Source organism: Bicyclus anynana, chromosome 4 (genome assembly GCF_947172395.1).
Source record: "Bicyclus anynana chromosome 4, ilBicAnyn1.1, whole genome shotgun sequence".
Lineage (NCBI taxonomy): Eukaryota > Metazoa > Arthropoda > Insecta > Lepidoptera > Nymphalidae > Bicyclus > Bicyclus anynana.
Window position 1 is genome coordinate 9,405,430 of NC_069086.1, and position 14,470 is coordinate 9,419,899.

The 14,470-nt window shown below is 36.8% G+C and overlaps 1 protein-coding gene across 1 annotated transcript; it reads right to left on the minus strand.

Moving 5' to 3' along the window:
* Positions 1-4,724: 4,724 nt before the first annotated feature.
* LOC112057682 (glutamate--cysteine ligase catalytic subunit) lies at positions 4,725-13,641 on the minus strand (the record flags this gene model as incomplete). The annotated part of the gene is given in 9 exon segments (XM_052881168.1): positions 4,725-5,491; positions 6,110-6,291; positions 6,850-7,017; positions 7,727-7,924; positions 8,628-8,799; positions 9,745-9,941; positions 10,685-10,884; positions 11,733-11,905; positions 13,458-13,641. Coding segments are annotated over 9 exon segments (1,646 nt in total), but the record flags the coding sequence as incomplete, so codon positions are not given.
* Positions 13,642-14,470: the final 829 nt, after the last annotated feature.

A 14,470-nucleotide genomic window follows, 5' to 3' on the forward strand; every position in this document is an offset into this window, starting at 1 on the left:
GTGCATCATTAATAAAGCAATTCATCATATTGGTAACAATTAAAAAAAAAATAGTCAACAAGCAGGGTCACACGATGCGTTGCGGCGGCGGTGCGGTGTCGCTACGTCGTCTTACATAGAAATAACTGTGGTATGTCACACGATACGCTCCGGCGACGCACCGGACTTGCAACCACCGAGACGAGGCGGGGAGCGGTGAATGCGTTGCGACGTCGGGAGCGGCACCGCTCAGTTGTTTATGCGTCACAAGAATACACAACCACCGAGACGAGGCGGGGAGGGGTGAATGCGTTGCGACGTCGGGAACGGCACCGCTCAGTTGTTTATGCGTCACAAGAATACAGACTTTATTTTAAGTTTTTTTATACTTTTAATCTTTGCATTGCGGCGCCGCAACGCATCGTGTGCCTTCAGCCTAAAGACCGGTGCACGCGGTGAGACGCAGGATAAAGCACTAATGTGTCATTTGTACATGTACTAATGCAACCAACGCTAAACATACGTAAAATGGAATATCTAGAAAATAACATGCTGCGCCTCATCACACACCTGTCCTTAATGTAATAAAAGTAGTGCAATATTTAAATGAAATTACATTCACGATTTGTGTTAACACAACACGCGTGATTTGACGTCGCGTAATTAAACACCACAAACTTTTAATTTTTCATGATAATAAAAACATAATATCATACTGTTTTAAAATTCTCTATAAGAATTTCATTTGAATTTTAGATACAGTTATGCAACATGCCAACCTAAAGCCTAGTTCGGACTACTTTAGCGTTTTAGTCGAGTACGAACAATTTTTGGATTTACCGCCCAAAAATTGTTCGTACTCTACCAAAATACTAAAGTAGTCCAAACTAGGCCTGACGAGAGACACATTAACAAATCGTTATCATTAAATTAGTACCTTGAAGTAGGTACTAATTTAATGATAACGAATGATAATGATAACTCGTGTGTCTAAATAAAACCACTAACTAGATAAATCACAAACCGCCAGTAATCATAAACATCCGTTGATAATTAGTGTGAACTCGCCGTAAGAGACGCCCGCGCCCCGAGTATTTTATTAAATTCAGTTATCTTTTTTAATCTCCACGATTAAACGCATGCAAAATATCGCTCTCTCTTTTGTAGCAATAAGACGAAAGAGATAGCGATATTTAAGATGAATGCAGTCATTTATCTCGCGACATGTTTTCTAAGTTGGCTTGTCTGTCAAAAAACAGTTAATTTTAATAATATTTGATGTTCAAAGACTCTATATTTGCTTGTGTTGAGCCTCTTTATTATCACGGTATTTTCAATATTTTAATCCACTATATATAGTCGAGCTAACCCCATTAACTATTTTATACCTATTCTCCCGAAATATATTTAAGAGTGAAGTCTTCTATTCACTAATAAAATTACAATAAAGTAAAAAAAATAAAGCTATAATAACAACTAAGTCGTAACAATACGTAATACAAATTATTTTTAAATGTAATAAATTCTTAACTAGTCCAGAATATAAGTACCACTTTATCTCAGAGCGATAAACGGAAACATAATGACTATTGCACAGAATAGTTGAAAAAATAAAAGCTTCTCCAGCGTAAATTTCAAGTAATTATTAATTGTTATTCATTTAATCATGCAGACTTACATAATTTTTGCCAATAAAAACCTCTAACTCGACTTCAAAAAAATTTGTAAAATACAGAAGTTTGTACTCTGTATCTGTACTATAACGCTTTCAGCCTCTGATTTCATATTTCGATCGTTAATCACTAAGGCCAAGTTCGGAGTACTTTAATATTTTAGTAGAGTACGACCGATTTTTGGGCGGTAAATCCTAAAATTGTTCGTACTCGACTAAAATACTAAAGTCGTCCGAACTAGGCCTTACACTCAAGCAATACAAATTAGCCGCAACAGCTATGTCAAAATCAGGATGAAATATAAAGTAAGCTGTCATAAAATAGCTCTTGAAATTTGTACTGTTTTGTTTATTATATTTAATGTCAACTAAATTTTTCTTTTATTGTTCTCTAGTATAATTTAGTACAATACAACATTAACATAGAATAGTGCTTGTAAGCGCATTGCAGCTTGTCTGTATAAAACTCATTACAAGTCGTACGTTTTAGGGCTTGTCTTGAGTGTAAGCGGCAATGTTGAAGTTTTATTTAATCGTCGTCTCGAGTGCCGCGGATTTTGCATATGCCTAAGCGATGTGCCGTTAGTCGTTACGTCACTAAGACTGCCTCTCCACCAAAGCGGAGCGAGGGAGCGCAACGGAGAAACGGACTAATGTGGAGCAGAGTTGCGTACTGTATGTGTTTACCGAAGCGGAGTGAGGCTGCGGAGCGAAGTGACTTCTCGAAGAAACTTCCCGCTCCGCTTACCGGTTTTATATGATTTATTGTCGCCGTCAAGTCAGACCCTGTCCATTTAAGAGGAGCGGAGATTTTGTGCAATCCTATTGGTTGATATTTATCCGGTTCCCGGCTCCGCTACCTCGCTCCGCTTCGTATACTCTTATACGTGACGTATATCGACGAACGACGAAATAGCAGTAATTTAAAATTATTATAAGACAAAATGCTTTTTTTACACATGATATTAGGAATGTACCATAATATTATTCAGTATTATTTACTGAGCAAAGTATAATAATGTGCATACTATACAATCATAATACACGCTCTTTGTACCTATCTATCTTAGGCTGAACTGAATGGAAGAAAATTAAGAGCAAAATTTCCCATAAAAACTGCAAAGTCGTAAAATACAATAATTTTGGTGCTATTGAAATTCTGCTTTCTGAATGATGTAGAATATTTACCGCGTGGTTCCCGTTCTCGTAGGAATACGGGGATAAAATATAGCCTAATGCACTCGGGGATAGTGTAGCTTCCCAACCGTGAGAGATTTCTTTTAAATAGGTTCAGTGTTTCAGAGCCTATTCAATGCAAACAAACAAACAAACCTTTCCTCTCCATATTATTAGACAAAAGACAAATAAAAGGAGTCACAAAATTTACATATTCGAATTCGAAGAGTCCTCAATTGTATGTCAGGTTACAATAAATTACATGTTATGTACCAATACAAAATATTAAATGAAGTAGGAACAGTCAACTGCCTTATAAGTACGCGCTACCATTAGATATTTGTTTTTAAAAAGTTTTAATACACATATAAATTCATTTTGTTTATAAAGTGTCTGACACTTTTAGAGTCTTTATTAGTATAAATTTTACATGTGAAGATTTTAATTCCATACATGCACAACGTGTGCAATGTAATAATCCAACCCTGAACCTGAAATAAATACATAAAAATATATACGAACAACTTGCCAATAATACACGTATGTTACATTTTTTGGGCATTTGTATAATAAATATCACACAATTTGAGAGTGAATACCAATTTTACTAAGCATTTCATACAGTTTCTATACACATAGATCATTTAATAAAACCGTCTGAGTATATTGGTTACTCAATAACGTATTTTGTTTGGATGTAAAGTACCTATATTTGGGATTGATCCGTTTTTCGAACGTGTGTAAGTGAGTGTACTACACAGTACCTACACACATCTAAATAATCATTATAAACTATTTAAGGCAACTCTAACTACAGTAACAAGTATTAGTCATAATAGTAAGTATTTAGGTGGTAACAACGGCCACACATTTATCATCGAGGGAATGAAGAATACACAACTATCAATACAAGTTACTTTATTTATTCATTAAATTGTCTAAGGGTTCATTTACACGAGTGGCAATTGGTACCGACGATTGCAGTCGACTGCAGTCGGCGACGTCTCGGCAACAGTCGAGGGCGGTCGCCCACTGCAGTCGGCGACGCCTCGGCGGCAGTCGACGGCGGTCGCCCACTGCAGTCAGCGACGTCTCGGCGGCAACCAACGGTAGTCGACTGCAGTCGGCGATCGCCGTCGACTGCCGCCGAGAGTCGACTGCAGTCGTGTAAGTGAACACTAAGTCTGAGGACTGCGTTTTGTAATTTTTCATCAGGTCAACGTTAAAATAAATTAAATTTATACAAACAAATAATCGTAATTCAATTCATAATAAGTAATTTCTCTGTGATATACACAATCAGAATTATTTTATTTATCAAAAACAGACATAATTATGCCCTTTTGCAAACTAAAGAAACGAGCCGTGTATTGATATTCCATTTTCGGAAGACAGTTTAGTTTGGCTTAGGTTGTAGTGATAAGGTAAGAGCGACGCTGAGAAGAATCGTAAATAAAGTAAATATATAGGCTAGTTGGAACTTTTTAAAATGGTCCTAAACTGTTCTTTGTCGTTCTACTAGACTGAAAAAAATTATCATATTTTTTGAGAGATGAATACATAAAAATTTTAATTTAATTTTTTTTTTTTGATAATACAGAATTAAGACCATCATTGGTCTATATTTTATGTTTCATGACGTCACTAAACCTTAACCAAACAGTTTAGTGATAGACAAAATTATTAGTTATTAATTACCTAGTTAGTTAGTTTATTCCTTTATTGACATCAAGTACACAGTAAAGACTGCGTTTTTGATATTTGGAAAAATAGTAAAAATACACAATTTTACATTAAGTTTTCGATGAAATCCTTAACTTTTATTAATTAATGTCTATGTATACATATTTCAGACCCTTATGTCATGTACTATACGAGTCAACTACCCTAATATCATTATTGTGTCTGTGAGTGGTTGCTAAGCAACGGTTTTGGGGTAACCGGGTTTCGATGTCACACGCCTCTTTCTGTATCACTCTAAAATGCATGTTTTCTGCTTCTATTTCCTAGTACCTTATAGTACCTTAATACTACACACTACAAGCAAACCAAACTGCCTTCCGTAAATCCGTAAATAGAATATATATGACACCGTAAAATTTTAAATATCGTTAGATTATATTCTATCTCGCGATATTCTGAACTGTCGGAAGATTGTGAACTCCATACATACACAAACCAAAGATTATGTTAGGCTAGGTTAAGTAAGAAAGAAATAAAGGCTAATAAATGTTTTTTTATTTTTATTTGTACATTCTTCCTTACAATCTACCAAAAAACACGGAAATACGGAAACAGTATGTCGCGGTTCACTTTCGACAATTCAGAGTCTTGCGAGATAGATTATAATCTAACGGCATTGACAATTTTATAGTGACATATATATTATATATGACATAGGCGTGGAATGTTAATATTTGTGGGCGAGGTAAAATGTGCGGCCAGGTAGCCTGTCAGCAGCACAAGGCACTGGGGGCGAGGTGTGAGCAGTACTACGGACAGTCTTTGTTCATCATCTTGGTGATCGCTGTGGGAATGTCTTCGTTGGTCTTGGACACGATGCTGCCGCCCAGCAGCGAGGGCGCCGGTATCGCGCCCGTCTGGATGCCGTGGGCGGTCTTCAGTAGATCGTAGTTTATCTTCTCCGATACTACTGAATCGTTTCTGAAATAAATAAGAATGTCGTTTGGTAAGAACCGAAAATACAACATTTTAAAAATTTTTCTGTCTGACAATTCGGGCTTCGTTGATTATTAAAAAAACAAGTGTGATTTTTTTTATTTTTTTTTTATTAGACCACACGACTAAAGTAAAACTTCTTTGGCAACGTTTTTTTTTCGTAATGCATTCACCGGTTTACTCCCCAAGTTGAGCGTGCGTTAAGAAGTTTTACTTCAAAAACAACTAGTCATCAACGGTTGCGCGCACTAGATGTAGAAATGTGCTGCCTACCTTGAGGACTCATTACTAACCTGAAGTGCAAAAATATTTTTTTCGATTTATTCGTATAGTGCATACACTCGTTAAAAAACTCCTGCTCCAACAAGTATTCAAAAAGGTGTGATTTCTCTAATTCGCTCCATTTTGACCAACAAACATCACAGAGAATTGTTACAAAGTTGTAACATATTATGTCTAGCAAGTTGATGCTCTGTTATAGTCGATCGTTTTTCATTTACCATTAGGTGGGTCCATTAATTATTACTATTAAAAAATATCTCAATAAAAAATATCTCAATAAATAATGATGATATAGGTGATGTGAACAGATATGAGCCGTACTTGTAGTCCGGGTGCTTGGTGACGAAGTCCCTCATCCAGCTGGCCATGGTGTGGATCTCCCCGGAGGCGCGGCGCGAGATCAGCTTGAGGTACTGCTGCACGGAGCAGTGCGTGTCGGCGTCCACGTCCATGCCCGACAGGTACGAGTCGATCAGCGATATCAGCCCCGGGAACACGCCCTCCTGAGCACCATTACCACATTTGACCTTTTGATTTTACTAAACTAAACATTATTATTAAATACTAACGGACGCCGCGCGGTTTCACCCACATGGTTCCCGTTCCTGTAGGAATATGGGGATAAAATATAGCATAAAGCACTCGGGGATGGTGTAGCTTCCCAACAGTGAAATATTTTTTTAGTAGTTTCAGAGCCAATTCAATGCAAACATACAATGAATCTTTCCACTTCATAATATTAGTATAGACTAGCCGACACGGTCCAGGACTTCGTCCGTGGAAGTCTTAGTAGCGGCATGGTACGTGTACATTGCAGAGCTGCCGACTGTGTTATCTTCTAAGATATACGTTAAAAACAATTGATGTCAAGGGCAATTTTGGTCAAAATTAAATACTTGTGACGAATATTGAGCTTATTTGAATTTTTTCAATTTAATGATTGATGTAATAAAATTTTCATTTTAATGATTATTTTAGAAAAAAAAGATATTATTTTTACCGAGCCGTGATTCAGCTTCACCTTATTAATCATTCGTCCCAATTTTTCGTCTCGCCCATACCTTTCCGTTGATGATGTCCTGCACGCTCATCTCGAGGTACTCGTCGGGCGAGTCGTGCGCGGGCGGCGCGCGCAGCACGGCTCGCGGCGCGCCCACGTCCCGCCGCCACCAGAAGCGCTGTGACGTCACCGCGCCGCGCCGCTGCGCGCGCTGCATGTTCTCGTCCACCTACGTCATTTACATAATAGGTGTTTTAAAAACTAGAATACAATTGTATCATGCCACAATATTACTGTGTTATGTTTTTGCCGTCCATAATAGTTTTGCCCAGTACTGACCACGCGTCTGGTCTGGGCATGCGGGTTGGTCAGAGCAGAGCTAGATTATGGGCCTAATAAAAAAGCTCAGAGTCACACAGTGGGCGAAGGACCGAGCTATACTAGGTTCTAGATCTCTGCGTGATCGAATCAGAAATGATCGAGAGATCTGCAGAAGAACCAAAGTCACCGACATAGCTCAACGAGTTGCGAAGCTAAAGTGGAAATGGGCGGGACACATAGTTTGAAGAGCGTTTACCTACGAGTCGCAGGTATTCGCTGGATGCAGGCAGCTCAGTATCGTCGTCGTATGTTTGGAAGTCCCTAGAAAAGGCCTGTCCTGCAGTGGACGTCCATCGGCTGACATGATGATGATCATAATGATGGATGATGATGAAACAGTTTAAATATGACCATCATGGCCGACAGCGTTTTGCCTCGTATTGTCAAAAAAATATTTAAAAATTAAAATTTGTATTATGTACCTATCCATGTCTCAAAAAAAAAAATTTTTTTTTCAATCTAGTAAAATGCTGATGAACAATTTAAGACCCTTTTAAAAAAGTGTTACCTAGCCTATTATTGTTTTGTTAACAAACATTTTAAACATATAAACTTACCTTACTAATAGGCATCAGAAAGTTGAGATTGTATGAAAGAATGACCCTCGTCAGCAGCACGACGAAGCAGACGTAGGCCGCGTTCTCAAAGTCAGTGAGCTGCGCCTCGCAGGGACGGAACTCCACGCGCCAGCCGATGGGGGAGTTCGGCGGCGGCGGCTTGAAGCGCATCGTCTGCCAGTTCGTTGATTGAATGTTCTGGAAAAATTATCAAACGTTTAATATGACAAACGCGAGCGATAGATAACCTAAAAATGGATGAAACCAAACGACCGTAAAGTCTTGATAACATATTTTTGGACCATAAATCGAACCACAAAATATGACAACAATAAAATAAATTTCTTCCATGCTCGCTTTAATACGAAACTGCATTGTCCAAAGATTCTCTTCATTCTAAAATAATTTCAGAGATTTTAATGTCATAGCTCACTCGAGCATGTTTTGAACATGAAAATTTAGCTAGATCTTGAAACTTCTAACGCCTATTTCTATACAAATTAAAGACATATTTTGCCACAATGTTTTTTTGCTTGTCTTCTTCAACCAAGTTTATTTTCGCGTTAATAAACGCTATTAACGCGATAGCCTGTCTCGGAATTAATGACAAAAACGCATTGACCTCTTATAATAAGAGTACGCACAATCCTGTAGAAAATTTCACTTAAAAACTGACCAATTTTGCTTTGACAGTTTTAGGATTACTGTTAAAGAAAATTATACCTTTAAATATAGTCCAATATTCAATTCAAATTCAGAGCAAATGTAACCTTAAGGATTGAGTTTAAGGTTGAATTTGCAAATGCGACTACTTGAATTGAGTGTCAAGAAGTTATGTTTGGCACTCATTGAGTGGACGACGAAGTCGCGGGCGTCCGCTAGTTGGAAAATAATGAAACACCTCGAAATGGTCCGTGTCGTTGGCATCGTCCTGGTGCACGCGCTCGCTGAACAGCGACACGGTGTCGCGGATGAAGAGGTGCGCCACGTGCAGCGCCAGCGGGTGGTCGATGCCGCCCTCGCGCAGCCGCCGGTAGATCGCCTCGTCGTGGATTATTGGAATGTCGTTGTACCTGCGACAGTTCACATATTTGATGATAACCTCCTACCTACACAGAGAACTATCGTTAGAATAGCATACAGATGTATCTAAAGATTTAATAAGTGTTAAAACTTAATGTCCGCTTTATAAGAAAACTTTCAAAAACAACACAAAAGTGCGCGCAAGATAAATCTGCGCGCGACTGGCGGTGCAATTATGGTGTCAGATAGAGATAGAGATAGACAACAAGATGGCGGTACTTTTTGACATTACTGTAGTACAGTACCTACTGCCTTTAAATAACAGGAGGATATTTTAGCAGACTCAGAGGTGATTACAAAAATAAGAAAACTAATGACGAACAAAGGTTATGATTCACAAAATTTGTCAGGACAACTTAATTAACAAATCAAACTGTAACTAAAATAAGACCCTATAATGGCAGAGAATGACCTTGAGTGAAGTCACATACTTGTGAACGATGTGTGTAGGGTTAAAGGATCCTTTGACTGTTAACAAACTCACCTTTTCCACTCAAGTCACTCTCCCCGCCTATCCCAAGTAACCCATAAAGAATTCCACAAGAGATGTGGACGGCTCGAACGCCACGAGCACACTGAAGCCGTCCGTACCGCAAGTCGTTGCAACGCGGCGATAACAGATATACTACAATAAGGGAAATTTACCTTCAATTTACAACAACCCAAGAATTATTGACAACTGTTAATGTTGTTGTTACCCTGAATCTAAACGAGTTTTACAATGGTATTCATAAAGTAATTATTCTAATCGTAAGTTAAGGGGACTTCATTATCAACCCATATTTGGCTTACCGCTGAGCACGAGTCTCCTCTCAGAATAAAAAAGGTTACACTAATAGTACACCACGCTGGCCCAATGTGGATTGGCTATATAATTAAGGCTGATTGGCTATATAGTTAATACTGTAAGAGAATAATAGGAAGAATGTTGTTACTTTTGATGATCAGGAGACAGGTAGGAGTCGATGGAGTCGTATCTGGACTTCTGTATGCGGAACTTGTTGTTGGTGAGCGGGTCGAGGCCGCGCTCCTCGCGCGTGCGGCAGTCCACCGACGCGGCGATCACGTTCCAGCGACAGTCCACGTCGGTGAGGAAGCCGCGGTACACGGGCGACGCGGCCGACAACGCCAACTACGCAATATTTGGAACCAAGTTCTTTTATGGGGCTTGCAGTGCAGATTGAATAAAAAAGAATATGATTCTATATCATTATCATATACAGGGTGCTCGGGAGTATCACACTAATCACACTAATATTATAAAGGCGAAAGTTTGTGTGTAAGTATGTTTGATCCTCTTTTACGCTGCGGCTACTGAAGCGATTTGGCTGAAATTTGGAATGGAAATAGATTTTACTCTGGATTAACACATAGGCTACTTTTCATCCCGGAAAAATTTATAGTTCCCGCGGGATTTGTGAAAAACTGAATTCCACGCGGACGATGTCGCGGGCGTCCGCTAGTTTCCCATAACTTCAAGGTGTTGACGAGTCCACTGCCAAACTGCATAACTAATATGTTTTTAACTAAAAAATAAAAATATTTTATGTTTTCATACAAAGTAATTTAATAATTCCGACTATCCATGTAACACACGCTTTTATCTATCCTTACATTAAATACGTAAAACTTGGTTACGTTATAAATATAAGGATGCTTTTATGGGACACATTTCAAGATCTATTTACAAAGGAAATACAATTTCGGGTCAATATGAAGACCCAAGGTAGGTTAATTAAGCTCCTTTGTCCTTGACTTAGGTGAAACAATACATTTAAAACTGTCAATCGGATGTCAAGATCCAAAAAGGTAAGATGTAAAAGAGTATTAATCAAACTGCATTTGCAGTAATTGGGATTTTAAAAAATTAAGTACCATAATAGGACACAAGGGCGCGAGTTGGTCATACAGCGTGCGAGCCTCCGTGATGCAACAGGCCTGGAACGTGAGCTGCAGACAGCAGCAGCCCATGCCGAAGCCCATGGCGTCCATGTACACAGCATCCGGCTGCGCGACACCTGGCTCCAGTCTATGAGACTCATCTATAGGTATTTTGGTGTTTTTGTCACGAAATACTGAAAAACACAAAGATTACATATGTTATACTGATGGAAAACTTTACAAAATATTCATTTCACAGCTGCGTGGGGCTGTGGGGCCGTGGGTTTGATTCCCACAACTGGAAAATATTTGTGTTAGGAACAAGAATGTTTTCCAGGGTCTGGGTATATAAATATTTTTAATAGGTAGTATATTAATATATAATTATGTTAAAATCACATATCCAAGTACCCATAACACAGGCTACTTTGGGGCTAGTGATGTGTGTATAGTTCAGGTATATTTATATTTATTTAAAAACAAATAAGAAGTGTATAAAGTGTTAATAGTTCTTAGCTATCATTTAACACAAAGTAGTGAATAAGCAACTACAGTTGTGTTGTTCATGATACTAGTGAACACGAAATAAAAGAATAGTTCAAAAGTTATATTCATGTAGTTTCTGTAAATAATTATGCTAACTTTTTTATTTGATCATGTGCATTGCTATAATAATAATAATAATAATCAATGTGCATGGATATACAAGTTATTGAGATAATGTTATAAATCTGAATATGAGTAGATTTAATAATCATACAAGTGTTTTAATAGATAATGACTACTTTGTGCTGCAGTGACGTAGTTTAATATCAGAACAACGCTGGTTAAAATTCTAGATATGAGATTTATTTTATATACCTCATATTAAAATTTTCTCACAGAAGATAAAATCTTAACATACTACACAAAACTAAATGATTTTTTTTTTCAAAAATCTTGAGCGGCGCATCAATGCGCGCACTAATCGAAGCACCGAACATGTAATATCAACATGGATACTTATACTTATAGGCAATTTATTGGGCCTGTTTTTACGTACCTGGAATATTAATAGCCACTTTTTCACCTCTCCTCTTCCTGATATTAGATGTTAATGTTTTAAAACGCGGATGTCCAGGAAATATACCTTCATCCGGGAAGAAATGGGATCTTGTCACGCCTTTGTCCGGAGTAGGCGTATAAGGTGGACTTGTAAAATTTGGACAACCTAACCTGAAAAAAAATCAAGTACTGTAAAATGTAGCACTTAAAAACAAGGTCATGGTGTACAATAAAAAGAAAAAGACATAAACGTCGTAGTACTATAATGAAGTTAGGGTTAAAAATAAAAGCAATTCACAAATAATATATTTCAAATGTTTAAATTTCTTATTTGGTGGCTACGATCTTTCCATTGACTACTTTAAGATTTACTATTAGGTAAGAAATCAGCAATATTTATGAGGTTTTAGTAGGCATCGCGGAAATCTGCTAAGGGGAAAACTTAACATGGTAATTAATTCATATAACTTATTTTGTAAATAATTACTAGAGCAATCCTAATGCCTAGAATATAATTAAGATTAATTATTAATTAAGAGGTAAGGAACACAGTATAAAAACTTTCAATAGAAACTATCAACCTGTATTAGAGCCTTATTTGGTTTAGATTCGATGTAAACAAACCACTAATTACCATAAATAGGGTTGTCAAAATTTTCGAGCCTCTTTACCACTGAGCTATTGAGGCTTACGAGAATTAATAATTATAAACTTTCGCTGATACGCCTATATCGTTGTGCTTCTTATTGCTTTCATATATCTAAACCCAGACTTATTTTCTTCAAGTATTTAGTTTGCACTACTTTGTATAATTATTGAAAATTAATGATTATTATGAAGTTTCCAATAGGTTGCTAACACCTGCTTGCATCTGATTGGTGTTCTACACAGAATATGGCTCAACTACAGTTATTAATACCCCAAATTAACAACCCAAATACAATTTATTTTTTTTGACAAGGCCATATCAAATCAAATAAAAATACAACTCGAAAAACTAAGGCATGTTGTAAATATGCAAATGTGGCGTAAAATTATGAACAGACAGATGTTTATTTTGAGATTTTACAATGGTAACATGGTGTGGAATAACATAACATTGTGCAATTTGGAAATGGTTAGCATAATTGTTTATATTTCGCAATCGCTAAATTTATCACAGTAATGGAAATCATAAGTTTAATACTGGACCTATGACTTGCAATTTTAAATCTGCTAACATCTAATGATGTCATAAATAACGTGGATTTCTTATTTCAAATATGTCCTCGAGAACTTATAGTTAAAGTTATAATCTTACTAGCGGACGCCCGCGACTCCGTCCGCCCTTAACGGAACGGATGCCCTTAAAAACGGATTTCGCGAGAGCAAAATCCGTTTTTAGTGGACGTCTACTACCTACGAACTACCTCCCTGCCAAATTTCAACTTTGTATGTCAAGTGGTTTACGAGATATGAATGACCTTTCGCATTTATATATTAAGATGATTTCAATGAATCTCTGTACAGTGACATAGCAAAACATACTCAAATATTGTCTATAAAACCAACCTAAAGTTACTTGCTAAATAGTCTACAAGACTTACTACCTCACCTTAGAATTTGCCAAACAATGACCTAACAAAATCAACTAATTTATGTACCTAAATGTGTCACCATATGACTAATAAATGTCACCTTAGTCAACACACTTTCTCATTGTCTATTGTTTAGTAATAATTACCTTGGAAAATTTGTTATACTCATAATAACTTCTCCATCCTTTAACAGAGTACTAGCTTCAGCTCTACGATAACGCATATTTGCTTCTACAATATTGAAATGAGCTAGTAGACCTCCATATGGCTTTCCTGGTGTACCCTCCACCATGTAAGCCCCATACTCTGGACGCCATAAGGATTTCACATCTATAAAATATTCAAAGAAGACATTATTGTAAAATACAAAACATAGTAGTTCACTCAAAACATAATTGTTTGTTCAACATGTAACATAAGATTTCCTCATTACATTACTTGAGTTTACCTAACATTGTCTTGTTGATAAATATTACGCATCATTATCTAATGCTAGAGACACATTAAGTATATTTGTTGCAATATGTTCACATGCCACTTAATCATCAATAAAACCTAAAAATAAAAAAAATATTTTTTTTGTAGTCTTTATTTTAGTTTCTTAATGCTACTATAATAAAACTTAAGCCTATCTGTGAAACTCAAAACTAAATCTTGGCCTGTAGCCATGTGGCACACCAATTCTTTTTCTGCAAACGCTAACGCTTCTAAAACTAAAGATATGTAAGGTAAATGAAAGATCCAATTCATAACTTGATCTGTTAAGAAGTGCCATTCCCATTTAATTTTTAGTTTTTGAATTAGTATTTCGAATATGTTTAGTAATTTTGGAGATAAAAGACACTGATGAGGATAAAAAGTATCTTATGTGTTAATCTATGTCTATGATTGAATTAGAAAGATACACAAACACCATTTTTAAAACAATGTAAATTTTTTATATAATTAGACAATAGTACTGAAAAATTTCAACCTACCAAACATCCCATTACCCTTTATCCACAATTTTTTTGTTTACTTTAAAACATTTTAATAAATGAGCTGATGTTGCAGGTGTGCATCTAGCACAAAAGTGATAAAATTAATCACTCATTGATGATTTGCAGATTTAAATTTTAGTTATTTGTATCTCTCACATGTGTAGTAATGAAGAATAACA